General features: G+C 48.5%; 1 protein-coding gene across 1 annotated transcript; it reads left to right on the top strand.

Annotated features, from left to right (window-relative positions):
- Window positions 1-1,900: 1,900 nt before the first annotated feature.
- LOC123104727 (bromodomain-containing protein DDB_G0270170) lies at window positions 1,901-7,151 on the top strand. Its single transcript, XM_044526602.1, has 10 exons — window positions 1,901-2,288; window positions 2,843-2,879; window positions 3,094-3,169; window positions 3,285-3,330; window positions 3,419-3,517; window positions 5,160-5,228; window positions 5,335-5,692; window positions 5,817-5,971; window positions 6,103-6,586; window positions 6,688-7,151. The coding sequence occupies exons 1-10, from the start codon at window positions 1,995-1,997 to the stop codon at window positions 6,753-6,755; spliced, it is 1,686 nt and encodes a 561-aa protein (XP_044382537.1). The 5' UTR covers window positions 1,901-1,994; the 3' UTR covers window positions 6,756-7,151.
- The last annotated feature ends 19,651 nt before the right edge of the window (window positions 7,152-26,802 follow it).

Raw genomic sequence — 26,802 nt, 5'->3', positions numbered from 1 at the left:
GTGTGTTTGGGAAGGGAAGAGAGCAAGCAAGAGGGGACCCCTGGGTGGGGCGGCGGCTAGGGTTTAGCACGGGGAGCTGCTGCTTTTTTTATATCTCAAAAAGGACAAAACTATCCCGGTGGGGGCATGGAATTTACGAAAGGGTGCATCTGAAATTTTATCACACGACTGAGAACGATCTAGTAAATATCCGACGGCTCACACAAGATCACCCCGAGATGGGCCGGCCCACGTCGCGTTGCGATTTCGATCGAACGACCCAGAATTGGTGGCGGCTAGGTTTTAGCACAGAGAGCTGCTGCCCTTTTTATGTCTCAAAAATGACGAAACTACCCCGGTGGGGGCATGGATTTTACGAAAGGGTGCAACTGAAATTTATCGGACGACTGAGAATGATCTGGTAAATATCCGATGGCTCACACGAGATTAGGCCGAGATCGGTTGGCCTGCTCGCGCTGCGATTTCGATCGAACGACCCAGAATCGGTGGCGGCTAGGGTTTAGCACGGGGAGCTGCTGCCTTTTTCATTTCTCAAAAGTGACGAAACTACCCTGATGGGGGCATCGAATTTACGAAAGGGCGCAACTAAAATTTTATCACAGGACTGAGAACGATCTGGTAAATATCCGATGGCTCACACGAGATCGGCCCAAGATGGGCTGGCCCGCTCGCTGCGATTTCGATCAAACGACCCAGAATCAGTGGCGGCTAGGGTCTAGCACGGGGAGCTGCTGCCTTTTTTGTCTAAAAAAATAATGAAACTACCCCGGTGGGGGCATGGAATTTACGAAAGGGTGCAACTGAAATTTTTATCTGACGATTGAGAACAATCTAGTAAATATCCGATGACTCACATGAGATCGGCCCCAGATGGACTGGCCGCTCGCGCTGCGATTTTGATCGAACGACCCAGAATCGGTGGCGGCTAGGGTTTAACATGGGGAGTTGCTGCCTTTTTATGTCTCAAAAATGATGAAACTACCCCGGTGGGGGCATGGAATTTACGAAAGGGTGCAACTGAAATTTTATTGGACGACCGAGAACAATCTGGTAAATATCTGACGGCTCACACAAGATCAGGCTGAGATGGGTTAGCCCACTCGCGCTGCAATTTCGATCGAACGACCCCAAATCAGTGGCGGCTAGGGTTTGCAAGGGGAGCTGCCGCCTTTTTTATATCTCAAAAATGACGAAACTACCCTGGTGGGGGCATGGAATTTACGAAAGGGTGCAACTGAAATTTTATCACACGACTGAGAACGATCTAGTAAATATCCAACGGTTCACATGAGATCAGCCCGAGATGGGTCGGCCTAGGTTGCGCTGCGATTTCGATTAAAGGATCCAGAATTGGTGGCGGCTACGGTTTAGCACAGGGAGCTGCGGCCTTTTTTATGTCTCAAAAATGACGAAACTACCCTAGTGGGGGCGTGGAATTTACGAAAGGGTGCAACTGAAATTTATCGGACGACTGAGAACGATCTGGTAAATATCCGACGGCTCACACAAGATCAAGCCGAGATGGGTTGGCCTGCTCGCGCTGCGATTTCGCTCGAGCTACCCAGAATCGGTGGCGGCTAGGGTCTAGCACGGGGAGCTGCTGCCTTTTTCATTTCTCAAAAGTGACAAAACTATCTCGATGGGGGCATCGAATTTACGAAATGGCGCAGCTAAAATTTTATCACAAGAACGATCTGATAAATATCCGACGGCTCACACGAGATCAGCCCGAGATGGACCGGCCCGTATCGCGCTGCCATTTTGATCGAACGACCCCAACCCAACCCAAACCAAACCACCCAAAAAAGAAAAAAGAAAAAGAAAAAGAGGGAAAAAAAGGGCGCAAAACCGCAGCGCACCAAAAAGTCTACCCACCCCCTGCCCCAGCACGCCCCCCGGCACACGCGATACCCACCCGCAACGCCCCTGCCGCGAACAGAGCGGAGGAAGAAAAAAAAACAGAGCGCAGACGCCCCGCCCCGCCCCGCCGCGCAATGGGCAAGCAGCAGCCGCCGCCGCGGCCGGCGGCGATGTCGGCGCCTCCCCCGGCCCGCCGGAAGCGGAAGAAGAAGGGCCGGCCCTCCCTCCTCGACCTCCAGAAGCGCAGCCTCCGCCTGCAGAAGCTGCAGGAGGCGCCGCCGCCGCCGCCGCCGCCGCCCCCGCCCCCGCAGCAGCGCCGCCCCTCCACGCGCCGCAACCCCGCCCCGGAGGACGACTCGGGCGACGACGACCCCCGCCGCGAGAAGAAGCTCCGCCTCGTCGTCGGCCTCCACGACGGATCGGCCAAGGTTTGCGCCCCGATCTGCGCCCTCCCCGCCCGAATCCGCGCGGAATTCGCCCAATTCGCCACGGCCGGCGCGCGGATCTGCGCCGCCCGAGGCGCCCTCCCTGCTATCCCAGGCGCGGAAAGGGCCTCCCTCTCTCTCTCTCTGCCCGCGCCCCCCTATTTATTTTACCGCCCCTTCCCCACCCCTCTGCCGCCGCGACAGTGGTCAACGGCGCCCGCCTCAGCCCTCGCTCCGCCAATCATTCGGCGGATAAACCAAAACCCTGGCTCGCTCGCTCGCATCCCTCGGCAATAATTGGCGCCATTTCTTTTATGCATCGGAGCTTTTAAAGGCGTGCCTTTTTTTGGCCTGGTTTCCCCCTGCCTTTCGCGCCAAATATTTTCCCCGGCGACGGCATAGGATCTCTCTCAGTGCTTGCTCGGTAACTGCCACTTTATCTGGCGCCTTTTTCCGCCCCGGGTCTCTAGATTTTCTCCCAAGGATTTCTGTGTGGATATTTTTAAAATGTGTCTACTATCTTCTTTATTTATCTTTTGCTGCCGCTGCTGCTGCAGGGAGAAAAGAGGAGGACAGCGACGGATGGGCGTGAAGGTCGGTTCTCCCCCTGCCTGCTCTCCTCCGATGCATTTATTCTTCTTCAGGTTTCCGGAACCAAAAATAATAACACTGGGCGACGAATGTGCACGAACAAAGATGCCATTTTTAATTCCTGTACTCGTGGATGCACTCCAGTTTGTTTCCTGTTTAATTAATTAATGCTGATTGTTGCTCCTGTGCTCGTGGGTGGATTTGTTCATTTGCACAGAGCCGTCAGATTCCGGCCCCACGACCCCTCTGCCTGACAAAAAGTTATTGGTCTTCATCCTTGATAGGCTGCAGAAGTGAGTTGCTATATCCTCTCTGCTTTTCTTCTTCTTCTTCTTCTTCTTCTTCTTCTTCTTCCCTTCCAGTTTCAGTAGCATCTTATCTGAGGCCGGTTTCCCTGTTTTTGCGCAGGAAGGACACATACGGCGTTTTCTCGGAGCCGGTTGATGATGAAGAGGTTTGTGTTACAGGACTGTATGTTTGTTTCTTGGTATTGTTTTCTGGCAGGCTGATTGATTTGCTTGTGATTGCCAATGTACTGTCAGCTGCCCGACTACAGAGATATCGTCAAGCACCCCATGGATTTTTCGACAGTTAGGAAGAAGCTTGATAAGGGGGCATATGCCAACCTGGAGCAATTTGAGGTCAGGGTGGAATCTTTTTTATTTTTGGGGTCATGCTGTTTGACCTTTTCTGGTTTATAATATAATCAGCTGTTACCGCAATTTGGTTGACTTAGTTGCTCGTCCCAGCTAGATTAGTCATCAACTCTGTGAGGCTAATGTGCTTTTCCATGCTCATGTTCTTCTTTCTAACACAAGGCCTCACATTTATGTTCGATATTCTTATAGGTCAGTAGTCAGTTACTAAAACTGTGGCATCTTCTTGTTTGCTTGAAAATATATTCTGTACTGTTGCCTTTGGACTCTTGTATCATGTTTTGCTGCGCCTTTTTTAGGAACAGATATTCATTCTCTTGGATCCTCTTCAAAGGACTCGAAACTAGTGCAAATGCATAAATGGAAACCTGAGAGTTTTGCTTCTAAATAATGTTTCTGACAATGTTCCATGTGATCAATATCTTCATAACTCAAGTACTCTTAAGGGAAGATAGAACTATATAAAACGCAACACTTTTCAAGACCGGTACAGTAAATACAGTTTAATTTGTAAATACAATTAACAAGTTTCTTTCAATGGAAAACTGAAATCTATAGTAAGTGAAGAGAAGCACTTATGCTCGTAGGTGTTACTGTTATTGATTCCATTACAGGATTATGAATAGCGCTGTGTAAGTTTTTATATTTAATGAATATCTGCTGCTGTTGCTTTTCTGTATCTGCATATCCACTTATGTCAAAGGTTGTGTAAGTAATTTGGGTACTAAGAAGTCATGTAAGGTATGTAATATTGTATATAGTTCCATAAGGATAACTAGCAACACAAGTAGAAAGAAAAGTGCATGTAATAAAAATAAACTATGAGCTACTCTTAGAAAGTGCTTGTTAGACAGGAAAACCTGTAAATATGTAATTTTTCTAATGGAAATAATGCTCTCATAATTTTCTATGAAATAAAAGCATTTTCATTCATTCGAGTCAAGATGAAATGACGCTTTGTTTAGAAAAAAACACCAGTGCGTGGATGCTTGTGCAATGTTCACTACGCAGTTCCATTTTCTACTGCATATATAAAAATCTTGTACATGCACTGCTTATGTTACTTACGGTCAAACAAGTAGAATAAGATAAATAACAAGTACTTAAAAAATGGAATGCTTGTACCTGTGACCTGTTATGAAGTTTGTTGTAGCAGTACTCAGCAACAAGGTGTGTTGGACTTTAGATTGAAGTTGTCAGTTGTTTGTTATGTATGAGAATGATCATTTTTACTTCTAGAGCTGGTATGTTATGCTCTCTGTGCCACCATTTCTACTTGATGTAATTACTTGTCTGCTACCACCTCTCTAATCACTTAAAAAATATTGGATCTATGTATGCTATAAGCCTGTAACCAGCATCACCTATCTGCATTTTCACTGAACATTCGATTTAGTCTTACCTCAGACCACTAACATCATTTCCTTTACCTTGTTTTATGACATACTTTCTTTTAAACCATGGCCTTGGTCATGCAAGTCACACGCCAAGAACAAGTAGAACTTTGACTCGCTGTTGAATCCTGGGTGTGCTAATACTTAATTTATAATCAATGGTTAACTAAGCTCAGAATATTATTTGTATTCTACTAAGCTCATTCAAAATGACATAGATTTCCTATTTACAGGACGATGTGTTTCTGATAACCTCGAACGCCATGTCCTACAATTCACCAGACACAGTATACTATCGACAGGTTAAACCTTGAACCTACTTGTTTGATGATTAATTCTATGATGTACTTTTTCTGTAAACCCATGGGATGCAGTGCATATGTAACATTCACATGTGATGCATTATAGGCACGATCTATTCAAGAGGTTGCTAAGAAGGACTTTGAGAATCTTCGGCAAGATAGTGATGCCAGTGAACCAGAACCAGAACCATTACCAGAACCGGAACCAAAACCACAGCGTCGAAGGGGCAGGCCTCCAAAGAACGCTGTCAAGCAGCAAGTTGAGCAGCCACCAGCAGAACGTGCTACCGCAAACTTTTCTGCGGCGGCACTTGCTATGGCTGGAAATAGTGGACTTTATGCGCACTCAGGGTTTGATATACAGCGGAGAATTGCAGATGTACTGAAAGCTTCTTTTGCCAATAGAAGCAATGAACACAATTGGTCCAGTGAGCGCAAATTGGAAAGCATTGAAGATTATTCAGGTTCCTTTTATCATTTTGAGAACTCAATTTTCTTAGAGGGATGTTGCCCAAGAATGTCTTCCATCCAGATTTGGCCAATCTGTTTACCCCTTTAACATCATTTGGTGCCTTACCTTTGTCTCAGGGTCTGGGAGTAAATGGTCAGGAAAAATGGGGAAGAAGCCACTTCTGGTAGAAGAGAGTCGCCGAACTACATATTATCAGAATCAACCATCCAGTTCAATGTATGAGCTGCCAGTGGCAACCTCATACAATGGGACAAGGAAGGTTCTTGTACCAGTTGAGTGTCCAATACAAGTCTCCTCCCCTAATGATTTATGATATGTCAATAAAGTTTTAGGTTTCTGTTGACTTTGCTGAACAGCAAGATGATATCACTCTCGGTTTAACACAATGATTTTTTTTATCAGATTGGTGCTCAGTTGCCACAGGCCTATTCCCGCAGTCTGGCACGTTTTGCTGCACAGCTTGGTCCTGTTGCTTGGGAAGTTGCATCGAAGCGAATTGAACAGGTCATTCCCCCTGGAATAACATTTGGTCGTGGGTGGGTAGGAGATGGCGAATCACCAAACTCATTTCAGCCACCTGTACCGACTTCATCTCCGATACCAACACCACCACCAAGCAGCACAGCGGCATCAAGTGAGCAGAAAACTGTAGATGATCCTGCAAGCGCAGGCCATTCAACAGGGCCTCATGCAGATGCTGTGTCACATGCGTTTGCCAATAACGCTCAGAGGATAGATTCTCAGGCAGTACCAAACCCGCAATGCGGATCGTTGCCACAGGTTCTAGTAGACCGAGGTGAACATTCTGTTGAGCTGAAGAGCAGCCATAATGTTGAAGAACGGCCCACCATGCACCAAACTGTGAATGGTTTTAATGCTGTGCCAGGTGCTTACCCTGACTGTTGGTTTGCCTCATTTTCTACATCCCCTGTTCCTTGCACTTCAAAAGATTAGTAACTCACTCTTAACATTGGTTGGTCTTTGCAGGGTCAATCATGTTCGCACCTACCGTGCAGCTGGTCGCGAACCGGATGCAGACGCATATGGCCGATTGATAGGGACCGAAGCTCGACATGGATAATTTGACATTTGGACGCATGATTCCGGCCACGGTTTCGCGGGCACCAAGCAAGGACTTTGCTGAATCATACTGTGCTCATTGATTTTTTTTCGAGTCGCTGTTGCTGTGCCGCACCGTGGCCTGGGACCTCCATTGTTTTCTTTTTTCCGAGAGTGGGTATCTCCATTGTTCGTTGTCTGTGGTGTAATTGCTTAGTTACTTAGGAGTTAGAATAGCATGCAGATTGCAGAGATATGTGTGTAGAGGGTATTAACAGCGTAATTAAGTCGAGTTCAGAGATTCAAAAAAGTTATGATGTTGTAGAAACCACAGGGGAGCCAATCTGTATATTTTATATTTACTGCTGCGGTATTGTTGCCACAGTTGGTCATGGTCTGTCCAAAGAAAAGAAGAACTTAATTTGCTACTCCCTATGTCCCGAAATATAAGACATTTTTTGATACTATGATAGTGTCAAAAACCGTCTTACATTTTGGGACGAAGGGAGTAACAAACTTTCAGGTTGGTGATATGATACACTTTCAGTCTGAAATAGGATGACACATGCAGAGATTGATACGATCTTCCGGGCTAAAATAGGTCACACATGCAGAGAGTGATATGATATGCTTTCAGCCTGAAATTGGTCACACAAGGAGTCATAGCTTGTTTGGTTCATAGACACACTGTTTTGGAATGTTCTAGCAGCATGTTCAACCTGTCATATGCACATACTTTATTTTTTTTCATGGTAATTTGTGTCTTATTCCTATCATAAAGGTCAAGATACAAGTCAGGAAGACCAACAAAAATAAAAGGACAACAGAACACTAACCTTGCACAAAGGACCACCAGTTAAGAAGAGAAGTTACAATGAAAACCAAATAATCTCCTAAGGTTGACACTTGTCACACTGGTAGCTTTCAATTGGTTCACCGCACTTTTAGCAAAAATTACAAAGAGCATCTCAATTATTATTTTTGAACACGATACAATCAAAGTTGCTCACATACACGAGCATACACCCATTCATATGAACACACGCATGCACATCCTACTCCTATGAGCACCTCCGAGAGACTGAGCCAACATATCATCTTGATATTTTACGAAGTCATCACAGACGCCTCACAGTCGACGGGAATGTCTCCGCCCACTGAACAAACATCACCGGAAGCTTGAAATAAATTCAGGAATAATATAAGCACCAATGTCAAGTCTAAGACGTGAACCCTGGTGGGTTAGGGATACCACCGTCCTCTTAACCATCCAACCATAGGTTGGTTCGCAAGAGCATCGCAAAGATGATAAGTAAAAAAGCCAGTGCAATGGACGGCTAGACGGAAACCAACCAATATAAAAACTAAAATTACATTCAAAATCATAATAGCCTTCTTTGTCCTCCAATTGTGCACCGTCCGCTAGTTGTTAAAAAAATGCACTGAACCAACAATAAAGAAAAGAGACACCCGCAAATGCCCTCGCCATACTAGGTTGGAGCATAACCACATATAATATAGGCTTGCAATTGATCACCACTGGTCTAGAGAGTTGGAGAAACCAAACCATGCCACATAACAACAAGATGTCGGAGTCGTTGCACCAATAGTCAACCACATGCCCTCTTTGATAGACACACAAACTGCCAAGATCCAAGAGAGCCAACGGATCTGGCAATAAGAACTTTGTGTTGGATATGTTAGCAGTTTTCTAATTAATTTTATGCATAAATAAATCATGATCATAGCAAAAGCAGTGTTAATATCATATTGGTATTTACACATCTGAGCACATACGAAGTAATAGCTCCGTTCGAGAATATAAGGTGTATCAATTTTTGTGCAAGTCAAACATCTGCATATTTGACCAAGATTATAGAATGAAAAATCAACATCTGCAATATCTAATAGAGAAAATATGAAAATATTTTTCATGATTGATCAAATGATATAAATTTGATATTAAAGATATTGATATTTTTAGAAACTTGGTCAAACTTGCACATGATTGACTTTTGAAAAATTAATACACCTCATATTTTACAACGGGGGAGTATAGAACAGGAAAAAAACAAAAAGTATGCCTAACACATGAACCAATAAATAAAAGATGAACATATCATACCCTCCAGTTGGCCACGACAAAGCCGCTGCAGCGACTGCAACATTTTCCTCATCCTCTTCATCATGGTGTTGGCGTTGGTGGGTAGGTCGAGTAAGCAGTTGAAGTAGTGAGGCGTTGAGTTAGGTCCACGATCGAGTCAGTAGCAGTCAACAATTTGACGGTTCAGACATGGCTGTTACACAACGCTTTCGTGAATAACCCGTAATCAGTTACCAATTAATTATTTATAACCGGCAAAAGTACTGCACATATGACACAGATTTGAGCATGACACATATCATTAACGAAACATGACATGCACGAAGGCGTGGCAGGCAGCAGAGGAGGACGGCGCGTGTACCATCTCTCTTCTCATGCTCTAATAGCATGTTGAAGAGAATCTCTTATATGTGGGTATCAACTCTCCTTCAAATCCAAGGTGATACTAAACTTACCACCTTCGCACGAAGCCCCACATGAGCCTTTGACATTTTTTGGGAACTATGTATATACTCTATCCATTTCTTTTTAGTCTACATATAAGATTTGGTCAAAGTCAAACTTTGTAAAGTTTGACCAACTTTGTTTGAAAAAATATCAACATCTACAATACTAAAACTATATGGTATGAGAATTAATTTCATCATGCATCTAACTATATTGATCTCATATTATGAATCTTGATATTTCTTCTATAAACTTAATCAGTTAACAAAGTTTGACTTTGATTAAATCTTATATGCAGACTAAAAAGAAACGAATAGGGTACCTACAAGTAAAACATGATGCATTTCTCTGATTTTTTAGACCATCAATCCTTCGTCCATTACTTGAGGTGATACTAATAATTCGGTAATCAATTCACAGTCCAAAAAAATAAATGGAAACGGTTCACCAAAGCCATCCGACCTACTCAGTTGGGCCATGCCCATGGTTCGTAGCGGCCCACCGAAGCCCGCCCAACAGCACAATCGAGAGGGTTTGTATATATTTAGTCCCATCTCATCCGATTTATCTATGGCCCAACGCGTGTCTATAATTCAATACTCACACGCCCATCGTCGGATCGGATCCGGCGTCGTCAACGTAGGAAGAGGTTGGGGTGACCTTATTCCAACACGGCATCATCAACATCTTGTCGATAACGTCAGGCAAAGAAAACATCAGAAAACGAAAAAGAAAACGGACATGTGCCCATTCCTCTCGCCGCCGACGAGGCCTCTTTGTGTCGTGTCACAACCTATCTTTCCCTAATAATAAAGAGTCTAATGCTTCTGGTGATACGTCATACAAACTGCCCCCGAAGTTGTCAATATTTACCCACCACGTCACCGGTAAGTGAAACTTTTCGCTTCACAAATCATCGTCGGATTTCGGTTATTTATAGAGGCAAGCTCTTCTTATACCACAAACATTCCAGTAGTGCAATGGCTTGAGCGTCCTCCCTCCATCTAGGAGACAATTTCTGTTGGCGTAGGATACAATTGCCTCGCCCAAGCGTGGCTTAGCTCATGGTTGCAAGGTTGCAATTTCGTCCCAGCTACTCTATTTTAAACTATTCTTTTCACAGATTCAAATGTTTTAAAAAATATCTTTCAAACCATAACTTCAAAATAAACATGCTATATATGGAAATCCCTCAAAATATGTGTAGATTTCAAATATGTTGTTATCCTGCATGTTAATTATTTCTAAAATTATGTTTAAGATGCACCCTTAACTAATACTTTTCTTTATATGGTATATTTTGAAAATGCCTATTGTATCTATACCTACTTTAATAACTATTAAAGTAAAAAGTATTTCTGCCCATGATTTTTCTAAAAATTGGATGTTTTAAAAAATGTTAATGAAATTGTATAGTTTTTCCAATTTAAAAAATGTTCATGAATGGATACAATTGCCTCGCCCAAGCCTGTATTTCCTTACCAATTGCTGTTGGCGTAGGATACAATTGCCTCGCCCAAGCGTGACTTAGCTCATGGTTGCAATGTTGCAATTTCGTCCCAGCTACTCTATTTTAAATTTTTTTTTCACAGATTCAAATGCTTTAAAAAATATCTTTCAAACCATAACTTCAAAATAAACATGCTATATGTGGAAATCCCTCAAAAAAATGTGTAGATTTCAAATATGCTATTATCTTGCATGCTAATACTTTCTTTATATGGTATATTTTGAAAATGCCTATTGTATCTATACCTACTTTATAACTATTAAAGTAAAAGGTATTTCTGCCTCTGATTTTTTTTAAAAATTGGATTTTTTTATAAAAATGTTGAAATTGTATAATTTTTTCCCAATTTAATTTTCTTTTCTTGAATGGATACAATTGCCTCGCCCAAGCTGTATTTCCTTGCCAATTGCTGTTGGCATAGGATACAATTGCCTCGCCCAAGCGTGACTTAGCTCATGGTTGCAATGTTGCAATTTCGTCCCAGCTACTCCATTTTAAACTTTTTTTTTCACAGATTCAAATGCTTTAAAAAATATCTTCCAAACCATAACTTCAAAATAAACATGATATATATGGAAATCCCTCCAAAAAATGTGTAGATTTCAAATATGCTTTTATCTTGCATGTTAATTATTTCTAAAATTATGTTTAAGATGCACCCTTAAGTAATACTTTTCTTTATATGGTATATTTTGAAAATGCCTATTGTATCTATACCTACTTTAACTATTAAAGTAAAAAGTGTTTCTGCCCATGATTTTTTTAAATTCGATGTTTTAAAAAATGTTAAATAAATTGTATAAATGTTTTCCAATTTTAAAATGTTCATGAATGGAAAAAATATCCAAATAATTCAAAAACTATTCGTGATTTAGAAAATAGTTTACTCATAAATGTTCATTGATTCAAAAAATTGTCATGCATTTGAAAAAATGTTTGTGAATTAAAAAAATTGTTCCACAAATTTTTAAAACAATGTTTGTCCATTATAGACATGTTCGCTGATTCAAGAATTTTTTTAAATGTTTACAATTAAAAAATGTTTGCAAATAGTATAAAAAGTCCATGAATTCAAAACATGCTATTGATTTTAGAAAATGTTCTAAAATTTATAAAAGTTTTCATTACTTTGAAAATATTCACGAGTTTAAAAATATATTCATAATTTTAGGAAATTGAGAGTGATAGTGTATCTCAATGATGCAGCAATACGTGATCATGGTCATTGAAGATTATGATTTTTTTTCTCCTGTTGCAGCACACGTGCCCTTGTGTTAGTAATATGAAAAGGTATGTTAAAAATCAGACTATGAATATGCGGACCGCGTAGTTCATATGGTTGGATTTCTTGTGGTGAAACCATTTTCTATATTTATTTCAGACTTTACAGCGATACTTGTTTAGTGGGAGAAGACGCTTACATCGACTACGAAGCCATCCGTGGTGACTTTGTCAATTTAAAGATGCACATTCATTTACCGAGAGAGAGGAACAGTGGAGCTGGTGAGATCGACAAAGTCGTCACATATATACGAGCCCGTGGAGCTCATACGATCGACAAACTCACTAGACCAACGTGAAAAGACGATCTACCAATCCTGGAGTGGAAGCAGATCGGCGTTGCCCGTGCGCTCCAGGACGGCGCGCACGCGGGCCTGTGTCTCCTCCGCGTCCGCCCGCTTCTCCTCCGCTCCCCGGTGCTGGCCGTCTTCGTGGCAGATTAGTTCGGCTTCGAGCATCAGGATGACAGCGCCGGCGATCAACGCGGCCCAGCCGACCCAACCGGCGACGAAGGCGCCGGACATGACGCCGAGGATGCCCACGCAGCTGAACACCAGGTCGCGCATGGCGAAGGTTTGTGGCCGCGGCGGGCGCCGTCGCAGGACCCTCTCCGCCCTACGTACGTCCTTCTCCAGCTCCCGCACCTGCCACGGCTCCAGCCCCGACGCCAGCAGCCGCCGCGCACGATGCTCCGGCTGCCTGCGCCGCCGTCGTCGCCGCCGACGCCGCAGCAGGCGATGCTCCTCCGGGCCCAGGCCGTCCTGGTAGTTGTCGTCATATCCGTCGCCGTCGTTGTGGTAGACGGTAAGGATGACAATGGGACGGGTTTGAATCGGGTTGAACAATATCAAATCTATATCCATATTTATGAAGACAGTCTTTGTCCGCCTATGAAAAAAATTTATGGATGAAAAATTATGTCCATGTCCAAATTCAATGGATATCCATATCCACCGGATATCCATTGGGTCCTCTCGAGACATGTAAATAAAACATAACACAATATTAACATAAACTCTTCCATTCTTCACCTTGTGGCAGGCTAGGCTTCAGTTATGGTAAAATCAATATCCAGTAACAACCGAAGATCATTTAGTATTTTTCTAACTGATGAGAATGATGAATCATTTAAGAAGGAGATAAAAATAAGGGAAAGGATGTTGGAGTATGTTATAGAGGGGATTGACTGTCAACTTATAAAAGTTACGATGGCGATTGTGTGATTTCTTATGCATGGTTTAGATAAAAAAAAGTGTAAAATTGTCATGGGACATGTAAACGTGGGGCAGGGATGGAATTTTTCCCCATTAAGTCATACTATCGGATTGGGTTTGGGTATATCAATGGGTATAAGATTATATCCATGCTCTACCCATAAACAACCGGGTTGGGTTTGAGCGTCGCCTATGGACACAAAAGCATATTCAAACCCTATTCATTTGGGTCGGATATCCATGGATATCCATGTCCATGAATAAAATTGCCATCCTTAGTAGACGGCGACGAGTCCCTTTGCCACCGCCGCGCTCAACGTTGTGAATATCAACCGATCCATCCCCGCGAATTTGCTTGCAATGTGTCGGTGTTCCTCCCTGCTTTGGGCGAGATTACAAGTAGTTCGCTGCGTGCTCGTCCCTCCTGCATATATTTGTACTCGTAGCCAACAACGGAACACACTCTGAATCGGGCCTGAGGTTCCCTGGAATTCTTGGACCTGAATTTACAGTCCGAGTCTCCGAGAGCGTGCCCGATTCGAAGTATATAGCCATCTATCCCCATTTTACCCTGGCTCTGCTTTGCTCCCCGGATCTCTGGAGAGTCATGACCACGTTGGCTTATCTGAGTTGATGTTCCATTCGCCTCAGACAACAACTCAAACTTGCCCAGCTTTGCCGCTAGCTCCCGCGACGCTGCTGCGACTTCGCCGCCGCCGCCGCCGCCGTGGCTGCGGCTTAGTTCGCATCCCGTCCTCCACCCCTAACCATGGCCTCTTCTCCCACCACCAACCTCACCCCCTGTGATCCCTACACAGCCACCAACGCCCCCACCCCTCCCCTCCGTCCTAGCTCCCCTGCAGATCCAGATCCAGTGCTACTGGCTGTCGGTGCTGAGGATGGAGACGGGGACTCTCTCGCGCGCTCCGCGGATTGCCCTGGGATCCTCCCTCCGCTCAAGCTGCCACCACCTTCAAATCGGCTTCCTCCGAATTTCACGCCGCTGGTAGTGACCGATGCTTCGCAGGCACCTACGGAGAAGGGGTGGGTGGAGGTCGGGGGCCAACATCGCCGGAGGCTGGAGAAGCTGTCTGCCCCGCCCGCAAGAAGGACACCGACCGCTCCCTTGCTTTCAAGCGGAGAGCTTATGGGCTCTGCTTCCGTTGCTTGGCGGAGGACCACTTCGTCGCCGACTGTCATGGGCCTGTCACCTGCCTGGGTTGCGGCCGCTCTGGGCATCGCGAGCGCGGCTGTCCGGGCCGCCTCCCTACCGGCAATGGTCATCTCCGCGGCTCCCTGTCGCCGCCGGCTGCTCCTCACCTCCAACACCCGTCCCCAGCTCCTTCACCGCAGTTGCGGCAGCGCTCGTGGGCAGCAGTTGTTGCCGCCCCGACTGGGCTCTCGTTCAAGGGGCCCCTTGTAGCAACTCCGACACCCCCTGGTCGGGTCAGTCCGGCCCTGACGGGTCGGCCTTGGCTGCTGATTTGGGGCTGCTGCAACCCCTCTTTGCAGCTCAGACCGAGGCGTTGCACGCCGAGTTGCAGGCTCTGGTTACCGCTCGTGTGGAGGATGTCGTTCAACCCCTCCGCGACATGGCGATTGCTCTGCAGGGTTGGGCGGCCCAGGTCTCGAGCCTCTTGGAGCGGCTGGAGGCTATCAGTGGCAAAGTAGTGGGGAACAGTGGGGGATCTTCCTCCTTGGCGCCTTTGGGTTCGCCTCCTCCCTAGTGCGAGCATGAGGAGCCACCGGCGCCTCTTGTTGTTGCCTATGGCAAGGATGTCAGTCAGGCGGGAGTGGCCGGGTGCTCGTCTGAGGTGCTGGCAACTGTGGTGCTGCCTGCAGATATTCTTCCTACGTTGGATATCGTTCTGCACAAGACGGTGATTCTAGGAGAGGAGGAGCAAGCTAAGGTGGCTGAGATAGTCATAGCAAGCAATGATATGGAGCAGATTGAGGTGGCCTTGCCTGATGGTTTGGTTGGAGAGGTGCCTCCCTTCGTCCCCTCTTTAGTGAAGCTTGCTTCAGGGGGCACTACCAATATGATGTCTTCTGGGTCCGAGGAACCACTTGGTGATATTGGCGTGCCATCAACTACCTTGTTGGATGAGTTCCTAAGCAGTTTCAGTTGCGCGGCACCGCGGTCCTTGCTCGAGGAACCGATTCATGTGCAGATTGAAGGGGCATCTTCTTGTTTCGAGAGGCGTAGTGGACGTTTGGATAAGAAGAATAGAAACAACAACATTCCTACTGCCAAACGCGCTGAATATAGGTTGGCGGAGACTTATGGGGAACTACCGAAGGGGATGAAATCTAAGAAAGGCTCCGAAGAGGATGTGCAAGAGAAGATGAACTCTTATCTACGGATGTACAAGAAACCCCCTACGCCGACAGCGACCCAGGCAATTCGTGCATTGGTGGAGGCCAATGGTTGATCTCATTTTTCAAAAGGTTAGGTGCGAGTTCACATCGAGTTGCAGGCATGTTCTTCAGGTTGCAGTGGTTGTCTTGGTCGGGTATGTTGTGTTGACCATGGTCTTGGGCCTTGGCACTCTTGTATCTGGCTCGGACGACGTCCCTTGAGTGCTAGTCCGGTGTGTGTGGTCTTCGTCGGTTTTCCTTAATTAACTGATGCCATGTATGGTTTTTGGGTCCAGTTTCCCTTATTAACCGGACCAACTCTCTTCTTCTTAATGCAATGCGGGAGCTCCCCGCCCTCTGACGAGGTTCCGTCAAAAAAGTGTTCCATTCGCTGCTTTTGGAACTGAATTTTTTATTCCATTTAAGAAAAAATGAGTAGCAGATGTGTTGAGTACCTCTGTTGTTGTCTCGTGCTTTTCACTTTCAGTGAGACACCGATGAAATTTACTGAATTTCAACAATTTCAGTAGGGCAAAGGAATATTTGCCTTTCGGTCAAAATATTCCGGTAATTTCTCCTTTTTCTTTAAAAGAAAAGGATCTACCTTATGCATTCAAAACGGGCAAGAGCCCGACTGACCGTACACAATTACATGAAGGTGATGTAAACGCTGCACGGATCGTGCAGCAGGTCGTCAGCAAGCCTTAACAGGGAAAAGAAATAAACAAAAATCAAAACGTCATTTTGGTTGTGAATGAAAATTTTCTAAAACTGAAAGTTGAAAACCGTGCCTTGTCTACATCCATTCTTGTTGTTGGCGAGGCAGCTACAGTAAGCAAAAGATGGGTCCCTCTCTGATTTCTGTTGGAGAAACCAAGGGTTACATATATAGACTCCAACTTACATAGAGCAAGATTAAAAAAGCAGTTACCAGCCACTCACAGACGAAGCCACCTAAAGGAGAACAGGCAAAATGATCCACAGCTCAGTGGCAAAATATCTCGTGTCTTGTTTGGGGGAAATGGCAGAAATAACGCACACTCTCTCTGCCTTTTCAGTTACAAGGCCAGCACATGGGCAGAATACATGGAGCTGCTTAAAAATAATACATGAGCTATATTTAGGAAAATATCTTGACAATGATTCTGCCTTACATATATTCAAGTCTTACAGAAAGGAAACTTATAAACCAAGAGGATACACACCAACATAACACCAGTTCTGGACAAGCACATGCTTATGATTTAGCGGTGGCGATGGACCCTTGCCGACGCGGCCCAACCAAAGGTAACCACGAAGGGCCAAAGAGCACTGCCCACTATGAACAGGTGCATTTGTAGTAACCGGACCATTCCTTTGTATAGCCCTGTCCTAATACATAACAATCGTGCAAGAACAATCGATTTTAAGATAGCCTTCAAATTTGCACCTGGCATTACGGCAGGAGTAATAACAAAACCGCGACAACAGTGCTACGACTACGAGCAACCGGAGCCAGCGCCATGTACACACCTAGTGCAAAAGCAATTGACATGCATGTGATTGAACTCGACACAGAAAGCAAGGAGACCACAAAGTTAACTTTGCGGGTGATCAGGTTAACGATGGAAGCTGCATCAAACGCGAAGCCACCGGTAGCTAGTGAGGAGCTGATGGAAGCTAGTGTGGCAGCCGTCAAGAATGCATAAAAAATGTAACTCCTGGCAAGTGTTGGCTTGCCCCCACTTTGATGATCATCAGCTCTGTAACCTTCAGGAAAGTGCAGACGATGCACTGAACGCCATAGTTGCTATTAGGACTGAAACCATGATAATAGTTTCTGTTGCATCTTTCAGCCTCACAGATTCTTTGTCCTCATCCTCTGGCTTCACATGCCTGCTATATGTTTGCTCAATCTTATCCCACCGCAGGGGGGGGGGGGGGGGGGGGGTTAGCGGGAGGGATAGGGCGCATTGTTGGGGAACGTAGCATGCAATTTCAAAAAAAATTCTACGATCACGCAAGATCTATCTTTTTTTTAGAACGGAGACGCACGATGCGTTCGGCTTTAAATTAATAAAGCCCACCACAGGCAGCATCCAACAAGTTTAACATAGAGAAACAACAGAATAAAAGGGGCCGAAGCCCAAAGTACGGAACATGCAACCTGCCTCAGCCTGATAAGAAAGACAGCAACAAAGAGTCCAAGCAGCCAGTCCAAAAGCGCCACGAGCAGAATCTTAGTGTCGTGCTTCGAGCTGAATCGTGCGGATCCGCTCCATGGCATCCATCATCCGATCTGCATCACGCCGTTTCCCCAACGGTGTCAAAGTCTGGAGAAACAAATGACATTTGAAAATAATGTCAGCAGGATGAGAAGGGAACTTGTGTTCGATAGTCATCTTATTACGGGTGGTCCACAGTGACCAGCACAGCGCCCCTACGCATCGCCACAGCACGCGCCCGAAGCTACCTCTATGGGCGAGAAGGATCCCACGTAGGTCCGAAACCGTATGGGGATTCCAGTTTTGCGCAAATGCCTCACGGACGGCACTTCAAGCAAAACGAGCTAGGTGGCATTGGAAGAAGATGTGGTTCGCATCTTCATGCGCTCCACATAATGCGCAAGACCCATCCGAAGGACCGTGTCTAATGGCAATGTTGTTAGAAGAGGGGAGGCGGTCACGGAATAATTGCCAAAGAAAGACTTTGATCTTCAGAGGAATAGACGCTTTCCATAGCCCCCTAGCTATGTCAAGAGTCGGTCCCTCAGTCAGCTTATTGTAAAACGATTGGACCGTGAACTTTCCGGAACTCGAGAGGGACCAGGAGACCGTGTCGGCCTCAGGGCAGAGAGAGACACCCTGTAAGGCAGTTAGGAGCCCATCCCAACTTGACCGTTCATGGGCGAGGAGTGGTCTTTTGAGAGATATGGCTGGAGGGTTAGTTCTGAGCGCGTCGGCCACCAAAATTTCTACGTTAGTGACTAGTTGGTAAATGGCAAAGTGACTCCGCCAAAGAGGTTCCGACCCAAGCCAGTGGTCAAGCCATAATCTCGTGGAGTACCCATTCTTAACGCAGAACTTGGCCCCTAACGAGAAGGCAGGCTTAACAGCCTGAATTCCGTTCCAGAAAGGCGATCCCTTCGCCTTTGAGGTGAGAAAATTCCCATCGGGGAAATATTTGGCGCGAAGAATATCGGCCCAAAGCCCCTGTTCGTTCTGGGAAAGTTCCCAAATTCACTTGACAAGGAGCGCTACATTCATGAGTTTGGAGTTGAGGATCCCTAGGCCACCGAATTTCTTGGGGGCGGCAAAGCGCCGCCCACTTGATCAGGTGGTATTTCTTTTTTGTCCCAGTCCCTTCCCAAAAGAACTTAGACCTAGGGGTGTCAAGCTTGGCGTGAACTCCATCAGCCAGCAGGAACATGCCCATAGTAAACAAGGGCAGGGAGGACAAACTAGAGTTTGTCAGGATCAGCCTTGCCGCGGACGATAGAAACCTGCCGCGCCAGGGGCTGACCCGGTTCACCACCTTACCGTATAAGGGTTCCCATTCGAGAATCGAGATGTGTTTGTCCGAAATGGGAAGCCCTAGGTACTTAATTGGAAAACTCCCTAGTTTACAATTAAGCGCGGGGATTGTCCATCCCAATGGCAATCACCTCACTCTTCAAAAAGTTAATCTTCAAGCCGAAAATGATCTCGAAAGCGAGGAGAATGAGCAGCAGAGTGTCGTCTGCATATTGTAAGTGGGTGATCCCTCCTGGGCAAAGGTGAGGCACCACACCTCGAATATGGCCGGCGTTCTTGGCCTTGTTCACCATGGCCGAGAGGGCATCAGCAAAAAAGTTGAAAATCAAAGGCGAGGAGGGATCTCCTTGTCTAAGACCTCTTTTGTTGCGGAAGAAGTTCCCCACTTCTCCGTTGATAGCAATCGCAGTCTGTCCCCCCGACACAAGTTGCATGATGCGATGGATGAAACCCGACTCGAATCCCTTCCGAGTCAGCACCTCGCGAATGAACTCCCAGTTCACTCGGTCGTAGGCTTTCTCGAAGTCGAGCTTGAAGAGCACGGCCGGCTGACGCATGCGCTTAAGCTCGTGAACGATCTCTTGCAAAACAACCGGACCTTCTAGGATGTTACGCCCTTTGAGAAAACCCGACTGGCTACGGTCGATCACACGCTGTGCAACCGGGGCAAGTCTCGTAGTGTAAGCCTTGGAGCATAATTTGAAAGGCACGTTAATAAGGGTGATGGGGCGGTATTGCTTGATCGAGTCCGCCCCCTTAACTTTGGGGATGAGGCTAATGACGCCGAAGTTGAGGCGCGAGATGTCTACTGTGCCTAGCGCAAACCCATTGATAATATCGTAGAAAATGTCCTTGAGTGCCGGCCAAAACCGCTAGAAGAAAGACACCGGCCAGCCGTCCGACCCTGGTGCGGTATTGATCTTCATCGAGCCAAGCGCGTCATCGATCTCCCCCGTGGAGAAGGATAAGGCCAGGCCATCATTCTCGACTTGCGATACACGTGATTCTTCCTCCCAAAAGTACGCACGGAGATGAAGGGGCTTTTTGTCCGCTGTTCCCAACACGTTAAGGAAGAAATCGTAGATGTGCCGCAAAATTTCGGCTTGACTGACCAGAACCCCCTGGTCCGATTGCAATCTCAGGATCGAACATTTCCTCTTGCGGCCGTTGGCGAATGCATGAAAATAGCCCGTATTAGCGCCCCCCTTGGTAATCCACTTGACGCCACCCCTCCGGCGCCAATATTCCTCCTCTTCCCTGAGGATGGCCAGCACTTGATTCTCGAGGGCATAACGGTTAGCCCACTCTGCTTCCGAAAAGGATCTAGAGTCGGCTTGGGCGTCAAGGGCCTTGATTTCCTTGATAAGAGCTTCCCTAGCTCGTTTAGCGTCACTATCGTGATTTGCGCCCACCCTCGAAGGAAACCACGCAGGATCCCTGCCGCCAACACCCAAATGTCAAGAGAGCCTCTGGAGCGCCCAGCCGTAGCCCTAGCTTGTTCCCAACGCGCGAGGAGCAGAGGAATGAACCCCTCTACCTCGAACCACCCTGTTTCGAAGTAGAAACGTGGGCTACGCTTAATCCTATCCTCCCCAGAGGCTAGGATCAATGGGACATGGTCAGAGCCAATGCGTGTTTCAACAACCAGCGTGCACATGGGAAAGATCATCTCCGAGTCAGCCATAACGAAAACACGGTCCAGGCCGCTCCGAACCGGGTTGAGTTGTTTGTTAGTCCACATGAATCTAGCCCCTGTCCTAGCAATTTCCCGTAAAGCGCAAGCCGCAATGGCATTGTTAAAAAGGGAGACCCTAGGCCAGTCAATGTTGCGATTATTTTTGTCCGCGTCCGATCGGATAAGGTTAAAATCACCCCCAAGAACAATGGGAATGTTAGCGGCTTGCTTGGCCCCGACCAAGACTTGGATTTCACCCAGGAAATCAGCCGCGCGCGAGTGATCGGCCAGACCGTAAACACAAACGACCGCCCAAGAAGCGAGAGAGACTCTATGCTTAATCGTGACAGAAATGTAAAATGATCCCACGTCCCAGGTAACAACATCACATACATCAGAATTACAACCCAGAAGAAGACCGCCCGAATGGCCAATGGAAGGGACCCAGCCCCACACGAAGCGGTGGAGAGGATCATAGGCCGCAAGATCGCGATACAAAAAGTCCACTTTGATCGTTTCTTGAAGAGCCACCACGCCAATCCTTTCGCGTGCGATATACTCCCTAAGTTGCGTGTGACGACCCGAGTGCTCGCAACCCCTAATGTTCCAAAAGATGTAACGCATCAGATGATACAGTTGTGAAGGCGAACCCCTCTTGAAGTCACCGGTTTTGCCACTTGTTTCTTAGCTTGGGCGCGGCTCGTCGACGGTGCTGCGTCAACCTCCCTGGTTGCGGCAGCCCCCTCTGACAGGACAAGCGAGGTGGGAATACCCGAAGCCTCTGGGTTAACGGAGACCGCCAGCGCCGTGGAATCGGCCTCCCTGGCCTTGGCCGCAGCAGCGGCCTCTGCCAATGCCGCTTGGGCCTCCTCACGAGCACGGATAAGGGTCACAAGCTCCCCACGGTCCGTACCTAAATCGAAACCGCAGTCGTCTAGGATAGAAACTAGTTGCGGATCTGTAAACGCGTTCAGAATCTTAAAGGAGGGGGGTGGGTTACCTGAGATCTCCAAGTTCTTGTCCACCAGGCGAAGCTGAGCACACTCCAAGGAAGACAGATCACCCAGCGCCGCCTTGGCCCGAGCACTTGGGGCCTGCTGAGGGCCCGGAGATGCCCGAGAGCGCCGTGCCTTGGTTGCCGTGCCCACGGAGCCCAGCGCAGCCTGAAGATCCACGCACGCCGGCACCACCGGCGAAGGGAGCGCCAGCGCAGCTTGCTTGACAGGAGGCTTCCGTCCGGCCGTCTTCTTGGGGGCACGCCCAGAACCCCCCGAACTGCGACAGCTCGACACCGGGGTGCGAATGGAAGGCTCATTGAGCACCACGCCCAAGTTCGAGCCGAGCAAACTGGGGGAGGCTGGGGTGGCAGCCGCAGCGACGCGACCGACAGTATCAAAGCGGCCAGCCACAGGGAGCGACGCTGAGCCCACAATATTGAAAGCCCCCACCAGAGCGCGGGACGGAGGCGGACTGCTCCCAGCCGTGTCCGAAATCGCCAGCGCCCCAGGCTCCGCGTTCTCCTTTCCTTCTTCGAGCACAAGTTCTTTGATACCCAATTGGTCCTAGGTCTCTGTGTCAATTGACGTGTCTGGCATGCTATCCTCAGGTTCATCCTCACGACCAGCCATGTCCACATCCGTAGTGCGGTCCTCGTTACCAGTGTGTTGCCCCCCTGGGTCCCTGGATCTTGCTGCTGCAGCCGAGCCGACCCTCCGGTCCTCGGACCAGGCGGTCCAGCACTCTTGTCGCCCGGGTGGGAGGGTGGGATGTTAGGGCTAGGCGCCGCCGGCCCGTCGCCAGGGCGCTTTGGGAGTCGCTCCACCTCGACCCGAATGTTGTAACCCTCTTGATTAAACCAAACTTGCACAAAACCATTCATCTTGTCAGGGGCTCTGCACCCAAACTTCATCCTCACGGGTCCCACCCGGATGAGGGAAAGCTCGTCCACCACGATAGGTCTGCCCAGCATCTTGAGCCCCTTCATCAGGCGCTCGACACGACGATGTTTCTTGGGTATGCCATGAAGGCGCAGCCACACCTCCGGCATGGAGAGGGGCACTATCGTCTCCTGGATCGAGTCACGAACCAGCACCGTAATGTCGTTGATGGAGAGGAAAAGCTTGCCACTTGTCTTGGCCATATGCAATAGATCTGCAGAGGGGAAGACCACCGCAAAGTCGTTGTCACCAACCTGCACTATCTGCCAGTCCCAGTCTCTAGCCACCATGTGCTTCAGCTCCTGCTTGAGCGTACGCAGCGAAAGCCTCCCTGGCTCCGCTGACAGAATGGCACCATTGGCGGTTATAAGGTCGTCACCCTCCGCCATGTCTTCTTCTTCGAACTCCATGTAGAAAAATCCTTCGCCCGGAATGGTGCTGCCCATGATCTGGAGGTGCGGCTGCTTGCCCCGAGAAGGGCAATAAGCCGAGGCGTGTCCCTCCTGTTTGCAGATCACACAAAGGGGGGGGGGGAAGGTGCATTTGGCCTGAAAATGCCCGGTCCGGCCGCACTTGAAGCATTCCCTGCCCTCCTCTTCTACTGGAATGGGAGCGTCCGCAGAGCCCCACGGCGCAACGGGCGCGACCACCGCAAGCGGTGCAGCCGAAGCCCGTGGCTTTTTTGCCAGCGGGTCCCCATGACCTCCGCCGCAAAGGGGGTGCTCTTGCTTGCGCTCCAGCTCGCAGCGCCGCACGCCATGCTTGCACTTCTGCTTCTTCTCTTGCCGACCCCACCAGGGTGGAGGAGGACCCCAATCCCCCTCGCGCCCGTGGTAACCAGATCCTGAGTCATGTCCCTGGTAGCCACCGTAACCACGACCAACACCGCCGTCTTGACCATGCTCAAAGCCACCGCCGTCGTCCGCACGCCCAGCCGCCTTGGCCCGCTAACCACGCTTCGCCTGCGCCCGTAGGGCCTTCTCGCGCCGCCATTCCTCCTCGGAGAGCGGAGGCTCCATCGAGGGCTTGTCTGCGCGCCGGTCACCCATGGCCGTCGCCTCGGCAAAGGACAGAGTGAGTGGGGGAGGAGGGGGGAGGGGAACGAGAGATCTAATGGGGAGACGGTGGCACCGCACCTCACTGGAACGAGTCAAAAACCCTAGCGAGGGGTCGCGGAGGCCCCGGCGCAGCCATATATAGCGCTGGTAGGCGGGCCGCCGGGCCCCTCCCAGGGCAGGCCGACCGCGTGGGTTGGCAGGGCCAGGTCCAGCACAAGGAACCGAATGCCCCCCCCGCAGACGTCGAGGGCCCCACAACAGGCGGCCCGTCGACCAGAGGACAGAGCTGGGCCAGCCCAGGCCCAGAGGCCCCCAGCAGGCCCAAGGAAGGGGCGGTCGGCGCCAACCCTAGCGCGTCAGCCACCACCGCCACCCGCTCCGCCGCCGCCGCCACCGACGCTGTCGAGGGGAGGGCAGGGAGGGCAAGCCACTCCTCGGGCGTCACCGGGGCCACCGCGGGCCCAGAACACTGGGGAGATAGTGGAGCCGCTAGACGAGCCCCCTGCGCGTCCACGTCCGCTTGCGCCTCTGGCTGCCAGCAACGCACCACCGTCGCCCGCGAACCGCCACCACCCGGCGCAAAACGGCGGCGCCGGTCACCCCGACCAGCCCCGCCATGAGTCGCCGCCAGCATAAAATCACCCAACGTCGCCCCCGACGGGGGAGGAGCCAGCCGCGGTGAGGAAAGCTCATCCTCCTCGTCGGACGTATCCTCCGCCAGAGCCCAGAACCGGCCACCTCAGCCTGCACGACCCGCCCTAGGGGAGCGCACCGGGGCAGGGGACGCCGGGGCGCCACAGGGACCCCGCCGCACCAGCACCCACGCCGTCGCCGCGACAGCACCGCCGGGGGGGGGGGGGGACGGGATCGCCGCCCTCATCGCCCCGAGTCGCCTCCAACGGCTCGCGCATTTCAAAACCCATTTTTCCTCCATGCAAGATCTATCTAGGAGATGCATAGAAACGGGAGGGGGAGAGTGTGTCCACGTACCCTCGTAGACCAAAAGCAGAAGCGTTAGCTTAACGCGGTTGATGTAGTCGAATGTCTTCGTGATCCAACCGATCAAGTTCCGAACGTACGACACCTCCGAGTTCAGCACACGTTCAGCTTGATGACGTCCCTCCAACTCTTTATCCAGCAAAGTGTCGAGGGAGAGTTTCGTCAGCACGACAGTGTGGTGACGGTGATAGTGATGTGATCTGCGTAGGGCTTCGCCTAAGCACTACGACGCTATGACCGGAGGAGTAAACTATGAAGGGGGGCGCCGCACACGACTAAGAACAATTGATGTGCTATGGGGTGCCCCCTGCCCCGTATATTTAGGAGGAGGGAGAAGGCCACCGGCAAAGAGGGGGCGCACCATGGGGGGAAACCGAATAGGACTCCAAGTCCTATTCGTCCCCCTTCCTTTCTTACGGAGGGGGAAAGGGGAAGGGAGAGGGAAGAGGAGAAGGAAAGGGGGGCACGCCCCCTCCCCTATTCCAATTCGGACTCCCCATGGGAGGGGGCGCGACCACCCCTTGTGGGCTGCCTCCCCTCTCCCCTATGGCCCATATAGGCCGGGGGGTTCCGGTAACCCCTCGGTACTCCGAAAACTACCTGTACCACTTCGAAACCATTCTGGTGTCCGAATACCATATTTCAATATATCAATCTTTACCTCTCGACCATTTCGAGACTCCTTGTCATGTCCGTGATCTTATCCGTGACTCCGAACAATCTTCGGTCAGTAAAACACATAACTCATAATACAAATCGTCATTGAACGTTAAGCATGCGGACCCTACGGGTTTGAGAACTATGTAGACATGACCAAGACACATCTCCGATCAATAACCAACATCGGAACCTGGATGCTCATATTGGTTCCTACATATTCTATGAAGATCTTTATCGGTCAAACCGCAATGACAACATACGTCATTCCCTTTGTCATCGGTATGTTACTTGCCCGAGATTCGATCGTCTGTACCCTCATACCTAGTTCAATCTCATTACCGGCAAGTCTCTTTACTCGTTCCATAATGCATTATCCCGCAACTAACTCATTAGTCACATTGCTTGCTAGGCTTATCGTGATGTGCATTACCGAGAGGGCCCAGAGATACCTCCCCGATACTCGGAGTGACAAATCCTAATCTCGATCTATGACAACCCAACAAACACCTTCGGAGACACCTATAGAGCATCTTTATAATCACCCAGTTACATTGTGACGTTTAATAGCACACATGGTGTTCCTTCGGTATTCGGGAGTTGCATAATCTCATAGTCAAAGGAATATGTATAAGTCTGCTACCTCTTGAGCACTGCGTTGGTTTTCCCTTGAAGAGGAAAGGGTGATGCAGTAAAGTAGCGCAAGTATTTCCCTCAGTTTTTGAGAACCAAGGTATCAATACAGTAGGAGATCATGCTCAAGTCCCACGCACCTACACAAACAAATAAGAACCTCGCAACCAACGCGATAAAGGGGTTGTCAATCCCTTCACGGTTAATTACGAGAGTGAGATCTGATAGATATGATAAGATAATATTTTTGGTATTTTTATGATAAAGAGGAACAAAGATACAAAGTAAAATAAATGGCAAAGGAAATAACTAAGTATTGGAAAATTAATATGATGGAAGATAGACCAGGGGGCCATAGGTTTCACTAGTGGCTTCTCTCAAAAGCATAAATATTATGGTGGGTAAATGAATTACTGTCGAGCAATTGATAGAATTGAGCATAGTTATGAGAATATCTAGGTATGATCATGTATATAGGCATCACGTCTGAGACAAGTAGACCGAAACGATTTTGCATCTACTACTATTACTCCACACATCGACCGCTATCCAACATGCATCTAGAGTATTAAGTTCATAAGAACAGAGTAATGCTTTAAAGAAGATGACATGATGTAGAGGGATAAACTCATGCAATATGATATAAACCCCATCTTTT

This window comes from Triticum aestivum, chromosome 5A (genome assembly GCF_018294505.1).
Source record: "Triticum aestivum cultivar Chinese Spring chromosome 5A, IWGSC CS RefSeq v2.1, whole genome shotgun sequence".
Classification (NCBI taxonomy): Eukaryota; Viridiplantae; Streptophyta; class Magnoliopsida; order Poales; family Poaceae; genus Triticum; species Triticum aestivum.
This window is presented reverse-complemented; position numbering and strand designations above follow the sequence as displayed.